General features: G+C 40.7%; 1 protein-coding gene across 2 annotated transcripts in view; it reads left to right on the forward strand.

The window, feature by feature from the left end:
- The window catches only part of LOC111254806 (uncharacterized), an 89208-nt gene extending 76888 nt beyond the window's left edge, over positions 1 to 12320 (forward strand). Inside the window, exons 14-15 of one of the 2 annotated variants that reach the window (XM_022816042.2) lie at positions 8777 to 8914; positions 9199 to 12317. In XM_022816042.2, coding sequence (XP_022671777.2) covers positions 8777 to 8914; positions 9199 to 9251 — 191 coding nt within the window. In that variant the 3' untranslated portion in view covers positions 9252 to 12317. Of the gene's footprint in view, positions 1 to 8776; positions 8915 to 9198 lie in introns of both variants that reach the window. The other variant, XM_022816041.2, reaches the window with a different exon arrangement.
- The last annotated feature ends 633 nt before the right edge of the window (positions 12321 to 12953 follow it).

Genomic DNA, 12953 nt, shown 5'->3' on the forward strand with positions numbered 1-12953 from the left:
CCACTGAATGCAGTCACATTATATTCTCGCAATGATTAACTTCAATATTTTCAAAGCTAAGAAACGATACTGACAAACATTAAATCGCTAGTTCTACTAATGTTCATTTTGCCGATCGAACCAACGAGTGCAAACGATTGAAATTGGTACTACTAAACGGTACAACTATCATATTTAAACGCGTACGTTGAATACATCATATTGGAACTATTTACACCGAAGAAAGTTTCTACAACTTGACGGCTGGTGTCGGCACGCCTATTAATTAAGATACTAGCAAGCTTACTTTCTCGAAGAGGGGGCTATCCATGTTGTCTTAAAGTATCACCCATATCTTGCTAAGAGTAGCAGAAGCGTCGGTCAGGCAGGCTGCCAGGTTTTACCTGCAGGAACGCGTATTATTAGGAGAAGAGAAACTCTATTCGCAATCCGAGCGAACAGAGTTTCCCTTCGAGCAGGGGCGGCAGCTTGAAAACGTTTATAACGCGTGGAACATGTATCGCTCGTCAGATGCTTTGATCCCCTTCTCTTCATTTTTTAGCCCTCATCTGTTTCTCCGTATTATTCGCCCTTCAGTTCTGCGCCAGCTGCGTGGGGAGCCTGAAGCTTATTTTGGAGGTACAGCTTATTGATAGACGCTAGCAATACGGTAGCGTAGTTCATCTCGAGCTATCGAATACTCTTGCCCATGTCAAAGCGTTGCTAACCGTATAGCAAGCTGGCGCTGATGATAACATCTCTGATTTATATTCGGACTGATAATAACAACAGTGATGACTTTATTGGATCTTTCGCAGTAATATTGCGATTTGCCCCTGCATGGACAACACCAACGAGCAGAAAGAACGAATAGAGGATGAACTCAGGCATTCTGCTTTAACAAGCTACAGCGGAAACTAGCAATCACTTGTTGTTATGGCGGGTCATCATTTGACAAATAATTAAACAAATTCGATAAATCACATTTACACACCTGTAGCAGGATCGAACAATGTATAGGATCATCGGTCGACAGAGAAACGAAGCAAGATGACGTACTTTAGAGAAGTGTGGTTAGAGTGGACTCAGAGATGCCTTACGTGGCTAACGTAGGCAATGGTGCCTAGCTATCAGAAATAAGTTGCTTATGAAAGCGATTTATTTCAAATAGAGGAGAAATATCCGATTCTATGGTTTTAATCGGTTTCAGCTTTAACGGTAAATTGTACCCCACCACAGATTACCGTCACTGTCAGTGTTAAGTCGATTGTTGAAATGCTCACTTGTCGTAGCAGTTCCAATAAGACGGATGGGTGTTCTTAACGCTGCTAAGGTAGTGCTTTAGTAACTGCTAGATATACGTTTTTTGATCCCTAAACAGCAAAAAAAAACACTTTCAACATCGCAATGTTTATTTACCCCCCCCCCCCCCCGCTGTATGTCGTTCATCATTCTTATTTTGCTCATTGACTGTTCTGTGATTCCGATATGGTTCTACCGCCGACAAGGGACTAAATAACAGAATTTTGCTGCTATTCGCTTCAGAAGTCGTATCTTCAACGTGCACGCTATTTACCCCTCTTTAAGGTCTACTTCCGCGTAAGCTAGTGGTGTACCAACACTTGCGGAGGCTCCCCACGGAATCTCCATTGAATATGTGGTCCTTATGATCGTCTAACAATAACCTGATTTTCGCCAAACAACTCATCCCCCTACTAGTACTAAGTAAATTTGAACGGAAGTAAATTTGAAGAAAAAAAAACCCAACTCAATCTCAACCCGTAAGTAGCTTTGAACCACTGCACTGATCTCTCTCGGGCGCTACGGTTCTCGTCACAAGACTCACAAACGCCCACTTACCAACCCTGTATTTACTCGTCGTTCTCTCCGAAGTCGGGATACTGACGATGTGGCTGTGACAACTAATTATCATCAGAGTACTCGGAACACTGCGCCGTTCATGTAGAGATGGCTATACATATGTGATGATAGCATGGAAACAAAACCAATAACATACTAGTTAATGTGGCATCATAAATGATCTCGACATAATGTAGGCAGTGCCTTACAACTGCGTTTAAAAATAGCTACCGAATCAGAAGTACGTCAACGCTGATCTGCACGTGTTCACTAATACGAATCGCTTCCATACTTCCGATCGCATCCAACCGCTACCTCGCTGTCCCCGTTCCTATAGCTAGAATTGCGTGTCTCATTGTATCGCCCTGATGCTACTGTTCAGTATTGATTCAACGTGCGTGTACTGTTCTCAAAACAGCTGATTCAAATATTCTCAAGCCTAGATGTCGCCCATTAGATAAAGGTGCCGTAACGACGATGCTTCAACAGTATTCTGTTTGTAGAACAGATGTATCCGGGAAAAAGGAGTCGGATAGAATCGCTTATGTGAAGTTGTCTAACTTTTTATTCTAGTAGTTGTCTCATATGACTATACACATACAATAGTCGTACGTTAAAAAAGCCAACGTTGATGAAAGCGACAGTTCCTGGTAATAAATAACAGCGCTGTATTCGTGGACTTTTCCCGTTCTTATACGCCTTCATGCAGCGTATCGACAATAATGTCCGCCCAGCCAGAGGACGAAATCGTTCGCGATGATAACAAAGGCGTTTGGAATAGGTGTTGCGATTGAAGTCCTAGTTGTGCAGTACAAAACAGTACCGAAAATCATGTTGTTTCGTCGCTAGCAGCGCACCTGTTGATTCCGACGGCAATTAATGTCCTAACGCTGATAAACGTGAACCGCTGAAGATAACAAAGCATTGGCCGTCGAAGCAAACGCCTGCTAGTGACAATGTTCTGACCCGTTATGTTCCATATTGAGCATTTGTTGTTGCCATAACGACTAGCGTTGTTATTTCTTGTCGTCCCTGTTAGTAAGAATTTCGTGGCCCTGCGGTCACCGGCTCGTGACTAACAGCAGCAGCCGGTCGTCTGTGTTGATGGGTTCGTCGATTCTTACGGCATTGCGCCACTGTCTTTTTGCTGTCATTTACTTTCTTCCCTCTGTTGATTTGACAATATAGACCAAGCAGCTCGAACACAGGAAACACTGGCAAATGTCTATGTTACTGCAGGCAGACTGGTCTGGGATACTGTAGCGTGTTCCTCTAGACGATACATTCGACAGCCGAGTTTTCTTCAGTAAGAAATAAAATACAAACTAGGAATACTGTGAGAGGAGCTTACACAACGTAAATCCTGGACGACACTTTTCGTTAACTTTATTTCTGTGCCTGTCTGTGCAACTCGTCGTTGCGCTGTAGGGCCGTGGCTTTTCTGGCATGAAAATGCATCTAACGAAATGGGAAGAGAAATTTCTTCGCGTATTCTACGTCTGCTCCTGTTGTTGATACTTAATCGTAATCTCCTCTCCTGAAACGCATCGATTTGTTAGGTGAGGCTAGTATAGCGTTTTGTGACGCGCCGGAAATGAAATAATCAATTCCGTCCTATAGACCGATATGTTAGACAAGCGACGTCCAACGGGAACGGGGAAAAAGGCTATATCCTCCTTCTACGAGCGCTAATTAGCATTAAGGGTCCGGAAGCAGAACATAACCTCTTTACTTTTGGCCTTAGCATCAAACTTAATCACAGAAGGCCGTACAAAGTTGGCGCCCAAAACGGTGTTGTTGACGAGGCGTTAAAACCGGCTAAGTTTTTACCACCATCCACATACGCGGTGGTCCTTTCGCGTACTCATCTTTCCACTAACGGACGCAAGACATCGACGGCGTTTAGACAGCTATAACATGTAGCAATCTTAACATGATGTCGTGTTGATAATGTTCTTAATAGTAAATGTAGTCTCTTTCGGCGTTTACATAAGGAAGGGTGGTTGGTACTGAACAATCAAGTAAACTTTTATGAAAACATGCTCTTTCTCTTTGTAGTACATTTCGTACTAGATTCGTATTTACGATCATGACTTCGTCGGTGTTTCAAGTCATAAGTGTTAGATACACACTTCGATGTTTTAGTAGTAAATATAATTGTTTTACCACGTGCGAAATATTGAATTGAATTCGCTAACCATTGTAAATAGGTTTAGAATTATGGGCGTTCAATAATGAGACGATGGACTAGAATCTTGAACTTGTTTTTGATAGAGAACTTCCGAGAGGGATGCCTTTTTAATAGATTACACAAACAAAAGCCCCCCCACCAGACCTTTATATAAAACCTATTAATGAGAAAGTTCTCTAACTGCAATATCGAAGGGCAAAACCTGTTGTCAATGATACACAACTACAGATACAGTTCTTTCTTCGAACAGCGATAAAATAATTAACGACCTCACAAGTCTTCATTGGCCCATACAGTTAATCTGCCCCGTTGCACATTGCATATAATTTTCATCGTCATATATATTACTTGCCGGTGAATCACAGTAATTAATACGTACCACAATCCGCAAATCGTACCAAGCTTATAAATACATAGAGTTAGGCCATATTTGTAGAAATTCCAAGCAACAAGTGCTTCTTATCGAATATTGAATTCGTATATCAAAACAACTACAGATAAAAATGATGTAGTTTAATGTTTATTTCGTTGGCAATGCTAAAGAGGTATATGAGCAATCGAAATCTAATAGTTATAAAACAGTGGCCAAGTATTTCCCATTCTAAGGGGAGGGAAGATTTACTTAAACATGTCGGTAACGGAACACGCTCTTTAATATCACCACGAAAGCCACCACGCTCTTTAAGGTTAAATATATGGTCACCAATATTTTGCTGCCGATAGTTTTATCTATATATATATTTTATATATATATATATATATATATATATGACAATGGTTTTCGCTTATTTAGAAGATAGCGCAGACCCCATAAGAATCGATCGTGCTCCAGCAAAAAGGAAGCTACAAGCAGGGCCGTGAAAGTCTGACAGCAACGCCGTAAGCGAAATAGGGCGGCGCTTGGTGGAGGCCATTCAGTGTGTGAAGGTAGCTAAGTGAAAGTGAAGACAAAAGCATCAGATAATCGATAAATGCCCAATAAGCGCTAAATAATACGGAGAATTAGGAGGTACGTAAGCGAAGCGATGGTTTGGCCCAACTATCAGCCGGTAGAGACCCAATACGTCGTAGATATTCATAATAAACTCTGGGGCTGTGTTCCAAAGAAAGAACTAGAGTACCTTAAAGAAAGGATTTGGAAAAAACATTCGCAATTTTGATTCAGGGCAAGTAAGCATCGTCTGATGAAGTGAGGCTAAGGAGCTTTTATGGCAAGTCCTTTTACCGAACACACGTCGGACGCTAAAGTTGATGTTTTTTAAGAATGCACGGGATAAATCATATGCAGAGCTACTTATACAGTCCAAAATAACAGTACCTGCCTAGATGCCGGGTACATAGGCACAATGCCGTTTAGAAGGATTGTCGGATGTCACCGTAACTCCAGCCAGGATTCCAGCCTGGCGGTTTCCTAGTGCAAGGTGGACGTGTGTATTACAAAGAAACAGAACGTTCATCTATGTAGTATTTTCGCAATGGCGATGATGACGATAGTGATAAAAAATAATTGAAGGGAAATTGAAAAGTGCGGTAGCGAAGGGTTGCTTGTCACTCAGTTGTCATGTCGGAGCATAGGGGCAACATCCAACTACTTCATAGGGCGAATCGTTGTTCCCAAGAATGTACGAAGCTCGTCGAAACGCATCTCAGGCTATTCACGATATTGTCGCGATATTATGCTAGGGGAGGCCGACTGCAGCTTCAGCAACTACGACTCAGAAGTTCAACAAAACGCGCCTTGAACGCTGATGGAAACAGCCACCAACCATTACGGTACGGTAATCATTGATTCTACAACAAGTTGAGCCTTTAAAACTATATGCAGTAAAGCGGTGAGCAGAATGCAAAAGTCTGCGGAAGAGGCATCGCGAATCACTAGGAATCGTGCAGCACATGTACCGCACAATAGCCGATGTTCCAATCAGTACGTGTGAGCAGTTATTCCGGCAGAGTGGTGACTGAGTAAAAAGGAGCAATTAATTTCCTCGATAATTGTTCGTCTTATTAGCAAACCGATGAAGACCAAGATAAAGATGAAGTCAAACCGGAACATTAATCTTTCTCTTTTAAGGTGTTTTGGGGCTTTTAATTTCGGTAGGGGGAAGATAGATATTTCGACCTTAAAAGGTGCTAAAAAAGAATTGGTGGGCGTTCCTCCGCCACATAAATTTCACGATGTCGTTTGCCATAGCGAGTTTAATGGTTTATTATGGCAGGTATGATTTTTCCTTCCTGTTGCTGTGTGCATTGTATCATTAGTAGAGATGAGGTAGAATCGTAGTTGTGGATCTAATTTGCGTCTACAAATGAAAAGCTCGCGATCGATTACTAACACCCGCATTTACTTATTATATTTTATTCATTTATTCACTGATACGCAAATACAGTGCCTCTAGACAGATGCTTTGCATTTCATGTACGAGTGAAGCCGTTCATTTTTTCTTACCCTTAGATTGTTCGGCGAAACTGCAAAGGCAACGTGTCCTTTTTTTGTTTTTTAACCGTTTGATTCCTCAGCTTAACCGTTTTAAATTCAGTTTGTCCTTGTTTTCGATTCTTTAAGAGAAAACAAGAGGTCAATATGTATTTTCCTTTATGCGAACTGTAAATGAGGTCTATGTGTTATATTTTTGTCCGTTTTCTTTGGCAGTAGTAGATTACGGGTTTTTCAGTACGGAGATCACGAAGATGTCTCATGAGGGACAACTAGATCATCGGTGTGTCATTAATAATAGATGAGGACCAGTTCTAATTGGATCACGAGTGTCTCACTAGTGTTAAGTTCACTAAGTTTCGATAAACGATTACTACATTTTTATTATTGATTACGGTTTTTTCGGATACCTTTTGGCGATACGGCATTGATTATTACTGGTTGCAGATTACTCATGAGTGGATCACGAGTTAACTAAGTGTTATCTTTAAATATTGAATTCAAGTTGACTCAAGTATCTTAAAAATTAACAACGTTGCGTGTCATAGGTCCTTTTGCAGATTCTCAGGCTGCGGCTGAGAATCTCTGCCTTATAAATTGTCGAAGATAGTTGATGTACCGATGCGTTCTTGGTGGAGTGGAGAGAAAGTATGCCTAATGCTAAGCACAGATCATAATTGGAAAAGCAATCAAAACCCATTCGGGAAGAATGTCCGGGAGCTGTTTTAGGGAAAGTCGTTTGTCGGTTAGTGGTTCTCGAACGTGTAGTTGTGAAGCGTGTGTGTAGCTCTTACTGATACGAGTTCCCAACGATCAAAATCAATGAAGTACCATCTGGATTAAGCACTCCTACGAATATTCCCTCGAGACTACTGCAGCGCAAGAAACCTCAGTGCTGTGAATGGACGAATAGATCCACAAAGTCTTACTCGAAGGAATTCTCGTGTCTCCGCGCGAACTGCAGGTTCGCCGATACTATGATGCTCTCCGTTGCGGTAAAAGATTAATAGTCTTAGTAAGGTTAGATTTTTCGTATTCTAGATGAAAAAAGTTCGCTGTTGACTACGAGAAATTGTTGCAACTACTTTGTTTTTCGCGATTCGGTATTACATTGTATTTGGGAAAAGCCAGGAGAGAAAACCATTTAGGCTTCTTCTGTATTATGTTTTCTGTTAGAATAGATTAGGGCAAGGATTGCTCGCTTGTCGTTAAGCGATGCATGCATAATGTGTATTTACGTGTAGGCTTAATACGGTGCGAGATTTAACATAGGTAACAACATAGGCCAGTGGTGGAATTCATCCAAAATAGAAGTAAGATATATAAACAAGGTACTGAAGAGACTCTAGCTTGATGGCAACTTGAAGCCAATGACAGCCCCCGTTCGAAGACGGTCGGCGAGCTTAGGGAACAACTCTTCTGGGATCTGTGAGACGTATCTTTACAACCTTTCTACGCTAGTCGTTCAGTGTTTACTGTGGTGTTATGCAGGGCGCATGGCATTGATGTAAGTTTGAAATTGCTTCTCCCAGAAGTGAAAGGAAGGGGAAATGGGGGGAATTTAACAGATCGAGGTTTGCGTAACCAGTGATATGCTATGTATTAAAAAAGTTTGAAGAGCCTTTGTGTTGGCAGTTGTTGTTGCTTTTATGTAAGCAACAAAAGCAGAATACAGCTATCAAATAGTGCCCCCGGGCGGAATTTGAAATCTTCTACCTACGCTTGAAAGTGCATGTGGTTAAATTGGAAGCTTAAAAGACAAATGCGCTTTGACTAATCGTATCAGCGGTCTATCAGTATGTGCTTGAGTCAAGGCGCTTTACATTTTCAGTAACTCTTCTTTGCTGGTAGAATAGGCGTTGAACGTTCGTAAGACTTTCTGAGCGTCTTATCTGTGGGACCTTGAGGATGAGCGAAATACGACAGAAACGGTCCGGCATAAATATGCAGCAAGATTTGTAAAGTGGAAGATTTATTTATTTTGTTAAGGACGTGAGATGGATGTTAAACAGTTCCATAAAGTATAGCACAATTATTTTTAAATTTTATTCGACATGTGCCTAGTATACTTTATTATTAGGACGCTACTGCAGCTGAGAAGTGAAATAAATCGTAAATTTATGGTAGAGCGTAGAAATACCTAACCACTATTTTGTGAACAGATTCTGGACAATCCTTCTATAGTAATATTTCGACATAGTCAGCCAGCATTGGACACAATTAATAATAGTAAAATGTACATGCACTCGCGGTCTACAAATGCCATATGAATAAATAAGGGTCCGTATTCTGATCCGATTGTTTTATTTCAGTGGGTCCGCTTGGTCTTTGCCATCGGCCAGAATGTAGCAACGCTGCCCGCGTGAAATGCGTCTCCTGTGGACAAGTGGCCTATTGTAGTTCAAAATGTCTTCGTACGGACGCCGCCCGGCACCGCGCCAATTGCTATCGTGAGTACTTGTATGAATATTAAAACAGTTCAGTTCCTAAGATTCTAATTTATCTAGCATGCGAGGCAACATACGAAGGACTGTCCAATATGAGAGATGGATCTGTTAGAAAAAGGTATGGTGTACGCACTGAAAAATGTGCAATCACATTTAGGAACTGCTTTAAGTTGAAGGGAGTAGTACAAAGTAAAAGAAATATTAGCTGACGCTGTTCAATACATCTACATCAACTTCTCACAAATCCTATTAGAATAATCTCTCTAATTTTTGGAAACTAACTTCAGGTCGTTGCACGCCCTCATTTGATAGAAACGCCTTGTCTGCGATATTTTCCTAGAGCCTGCAATGTCTGAAGTTCACTTAAAACGGACAAGTCACCCATTCATGGAATGTACAAACTACCCGTTTACGAAGAAAGTGCAATAACACTTTGTAAGACATATGAACAGATACGGAGCTAAACAGAACGTCAATTGAAATTCATCAACAGCTTTTCGATCTTTCATGTAAGAGTTCGCACAGCAACAAAGCTAAGTAGGCCCAGGACAAGGAAGTTATACTTGCAGCGTTGTCCATGGTTATGCAATGGTTCATCGTGCTCTGGCCGGCAGATCATAGATTAACCCGTAAATATCCATGCTTTGTTTGCCTCGAGCGATATTTGTGAGCCACGACCATGAGTGAACGACAGTAACCAATAGGCCTTCGATTTTCAGTAGCAACGGATTTCATATTCGCGCCTCATATACGTTTGCTCACGCGTTGTATGGCGCCAGATTTTTACACATAAACGGTCCCCAGCGTGGCCTAATCGAGGGTAGCAACATTTAGTACTACATAACGACGGACCTATTCTAGGAACGACGTAAAGCAGCGTTGTTGTTGCAGACGAAACATGCATGCACAGTTGTTCATAAGGTAATATTCGTGCGCGTCGTAAGTTGCAGAATGAAATTTATAGAGTACCAAGTAGAAAGCAATGAAACGACGCAATTTTTTTTAGTTATCTAATAAACATACGTAAACGTGGCTGGGCACCAAACGCGTTAAACATCTCGTAACTCCTCTTGTCTTTTAGCCTACATCATGTTATTACGTAATGAACTTTTCCCCCAAAGCCATCGCGCTTTACTGTGATCCTTACCTCTAAATGCCAACACCTTTACACCGAGAATATTTCGAAGAAATGGCCTTGGCTGATAGCGGGAGCTTTCTAGCCAACCTTATGAAATCTATTCTCAATTCAAAGTCACCTTATATCTTCGGTTTTAGCAAGGATCTACCAAGTGCGAAGGTTGACGAGAAGTCGGTATAGTTTGTTAGATATTAACGAGAATTTGTAGACATGGAGCTAACTGAATTCATACAAGCTGGAAGAAAGGACTTAGCTTTAAAGGAAGAGGCCACCGGTAGCCTTTAGCTGTTAAATAGCCAACATATACAACAAAAAATAGCCCGATATGTCATACTGAGTTTATAGGGATTACTTTTCGGGCCAAATGAACCCGCAGACAACGCGTAATACAAGAGTTAAAGAGACCACTTATAGGCAGGCCATTTGGCTTTTGGTTAGGTTAGGTTAGGTTAGGTTAGGTTACTTTTTTATTGATTACCACTCAATGACTGAATCATGATTTTATGAAGCGTGTATAGAAAGCTAGAGCAATACTTTCATGTAGATTTAATTAAGGTCAATTCAGTACACTTCTCGTCGCTAATGATTAATTAAAAATCAAACCAAGATTTTCTAAAGCTATTGAATGAGAAATGCACTCTAACTTAATCATATGTAGCCACTATTGGACGAAGCTCTTCACCAATGGCTACGGTAGCCGGACACAGCGAGTTGGCCAGCATAGGTGACGCACTATATACACTTATCTTGGAAACACGACCATCCATACAAGTAGTTTTATGAAAAAAATAAATAAATAAATAAATAATCAAAGACTAGCTATCTGTGCAAAGATAAGGCTATGCTGGACGTAGAGCTTCGTCATGTCATCATTGAATTCTGACGAAGAAAGATCCTTCGCAACAGAGTAAATTGGTGCACACCGGCCCGGACCTGCTGAGCATGCAACACTATATCTATCATGATCACGCCACGTGGTCATCATGCTTTAGCAAAAGATACGGCTTGTATCAGTAATTGTATTGGTATTAGTATGCTAACTTCTAGTTAGCATACGAATATACCCACATTAAACAGTAGAATGACGGCATTTATCGGTTTACTTACTTGACTGCAGTATAAAAGGTCGTTGCTTGATGCTTCGACGTTTGAAAATTAAAGTTATTAAAAATAAAATTAAATAACATCAAGGCGTTCATATCATCTGTGTACTGTGGATACGTCTCTAGATCCGATGTTACCAACCATAGGCTATAATTAATCTCTATGGATAATTAGTCATGGACAAGCTTTTTGAAGGCAAATAACCCGGTCAAAAGGTACTGCCCCTTGCGTAGTGGATTCTGTGCAGCGTGTTATTAAAGTCCACATCAACGAATTAAGTCCAGGTAGCGTCCATGCTATTGAGTATTGCTTGTATTAAGTAGTCCCAAACAGAAGCCGGCTTCTGTTACGTCTTTTGTTTTCATGCCTTCAAACAAACTTCATTTAGCTCAAAGGCCACTTCGATTCGAAGCAATTGACGCTAACGAAGTATATTTATCTGTGCATCAAGCAACAGGCCCAGAGTATAACTGCGAAATGCCATGTCCAAAAAAACCGTTTGACATGTGGTAGGATTTTAATAAGCCAAAGATAATCGAAATGATGTCATGATACAATTTTCAGGAAATGCCTTGTTGTAAAAAAGGTGGGCCCCATTATGTGTATGTAAGCTAGCGTTGATCATACTTCTATAGACGTTCCACACAGAACTTTACTGGCAGTCCGTCACGTATTATTAAGTAGAGGAGCAATTTATGACATCTGAAATGATGCTGGAAAATAGGAGTGCAAGTAAATGTTTCGAATTGCAAGCTTGATGTTGAGAGAAATGGCTGGCTTCAGTACGAAATAAGGTGTGTATACGAGTGGCTTCGAATCTGTGTCCCTAAGATTCTAGCTTTAGTATACTGGACCCTTTATATTACCATTACTGGGACTCGTACACAAATAGAAGTCAGGACAGCTGAATAGGTAGGCGCTTGCAAAATACACCGGCAAGTTTTAGATGCTATAGCCATAGAAATGCCATTCCATGGATATGCCACATAAGACTAACCATTACTACCGTCGTAGACGAAAAATGAAATAAGGACACAAGGTAAAAGCAATAAAAAATAATGTCTGCGAACGTTGTGTCGTCAGAGCTTGCATATAACAACCTCGCTAGCAATTATTTTTTAACTTTGTTTTTACGCTATTGATCGATTTAATCACAAACATTTTTTAACTGGAGAGAAGTAGGCCTTAATCGACGAAGCTCCGCTAAAAAGGCGCCTAGATGCAATAGGTTGATTGAAAGACAACGTCTTTAATATTAAACAGAGTACAGAGAGTGCTGAATCCAGATAGACAATAATTCAATTGTTCAATCACTATCTCTTTACTTTGTCATGGTCAGGAAGGCATACCACTGCTAGTGAGACCTCACCTGCGACAGAGATAACGCGGTTTACACATGTATCCGACTCTTCCTTCGTCATTCCATCAATTATAGGTAACACATCTTTTCGATCACATCACATCGAAAAGGAGATATTCCTCAAGTATAATCGTTGCTACATGTTGTAAGCTAATTATCATTCCGTAACAGTTCTAGCGATTCTCGAGTGGATCCTGACATTACACTCGGTAGACTTATATTTCGATCGAAACTTCACGATTAAACACAGTTAAAAGTACCTAGAAGATTCCACTTTGAAGCGCACTACCGTCGCCAAGCTTAGAGAACCACTGAACACCTTTTTTGGTCTTGTGTACTTTGTACGCATTATGAGCACATGAATATCCGTTTAAAAACTTCTATGTTCAGCGATTTAAAAAGATAAAAATTAGGTTAGCGATTAAAGTAGGAAAACGTAG

The sequence above is a fragment of the Varroa destructor genome, unplaced genomic scaffold, assembly GCF_002443255.2.
Source record: "Varroa destructor unplaced genomic scaffold, Vdes_3.0 BEIS01000007.1, whole genome shotgun sequence".
NCBI lineage: Eukaryota > Metazoa > Arthropoda > Arachnida > Mesostigmata > Varroidae > Varroa > Varroa destructor.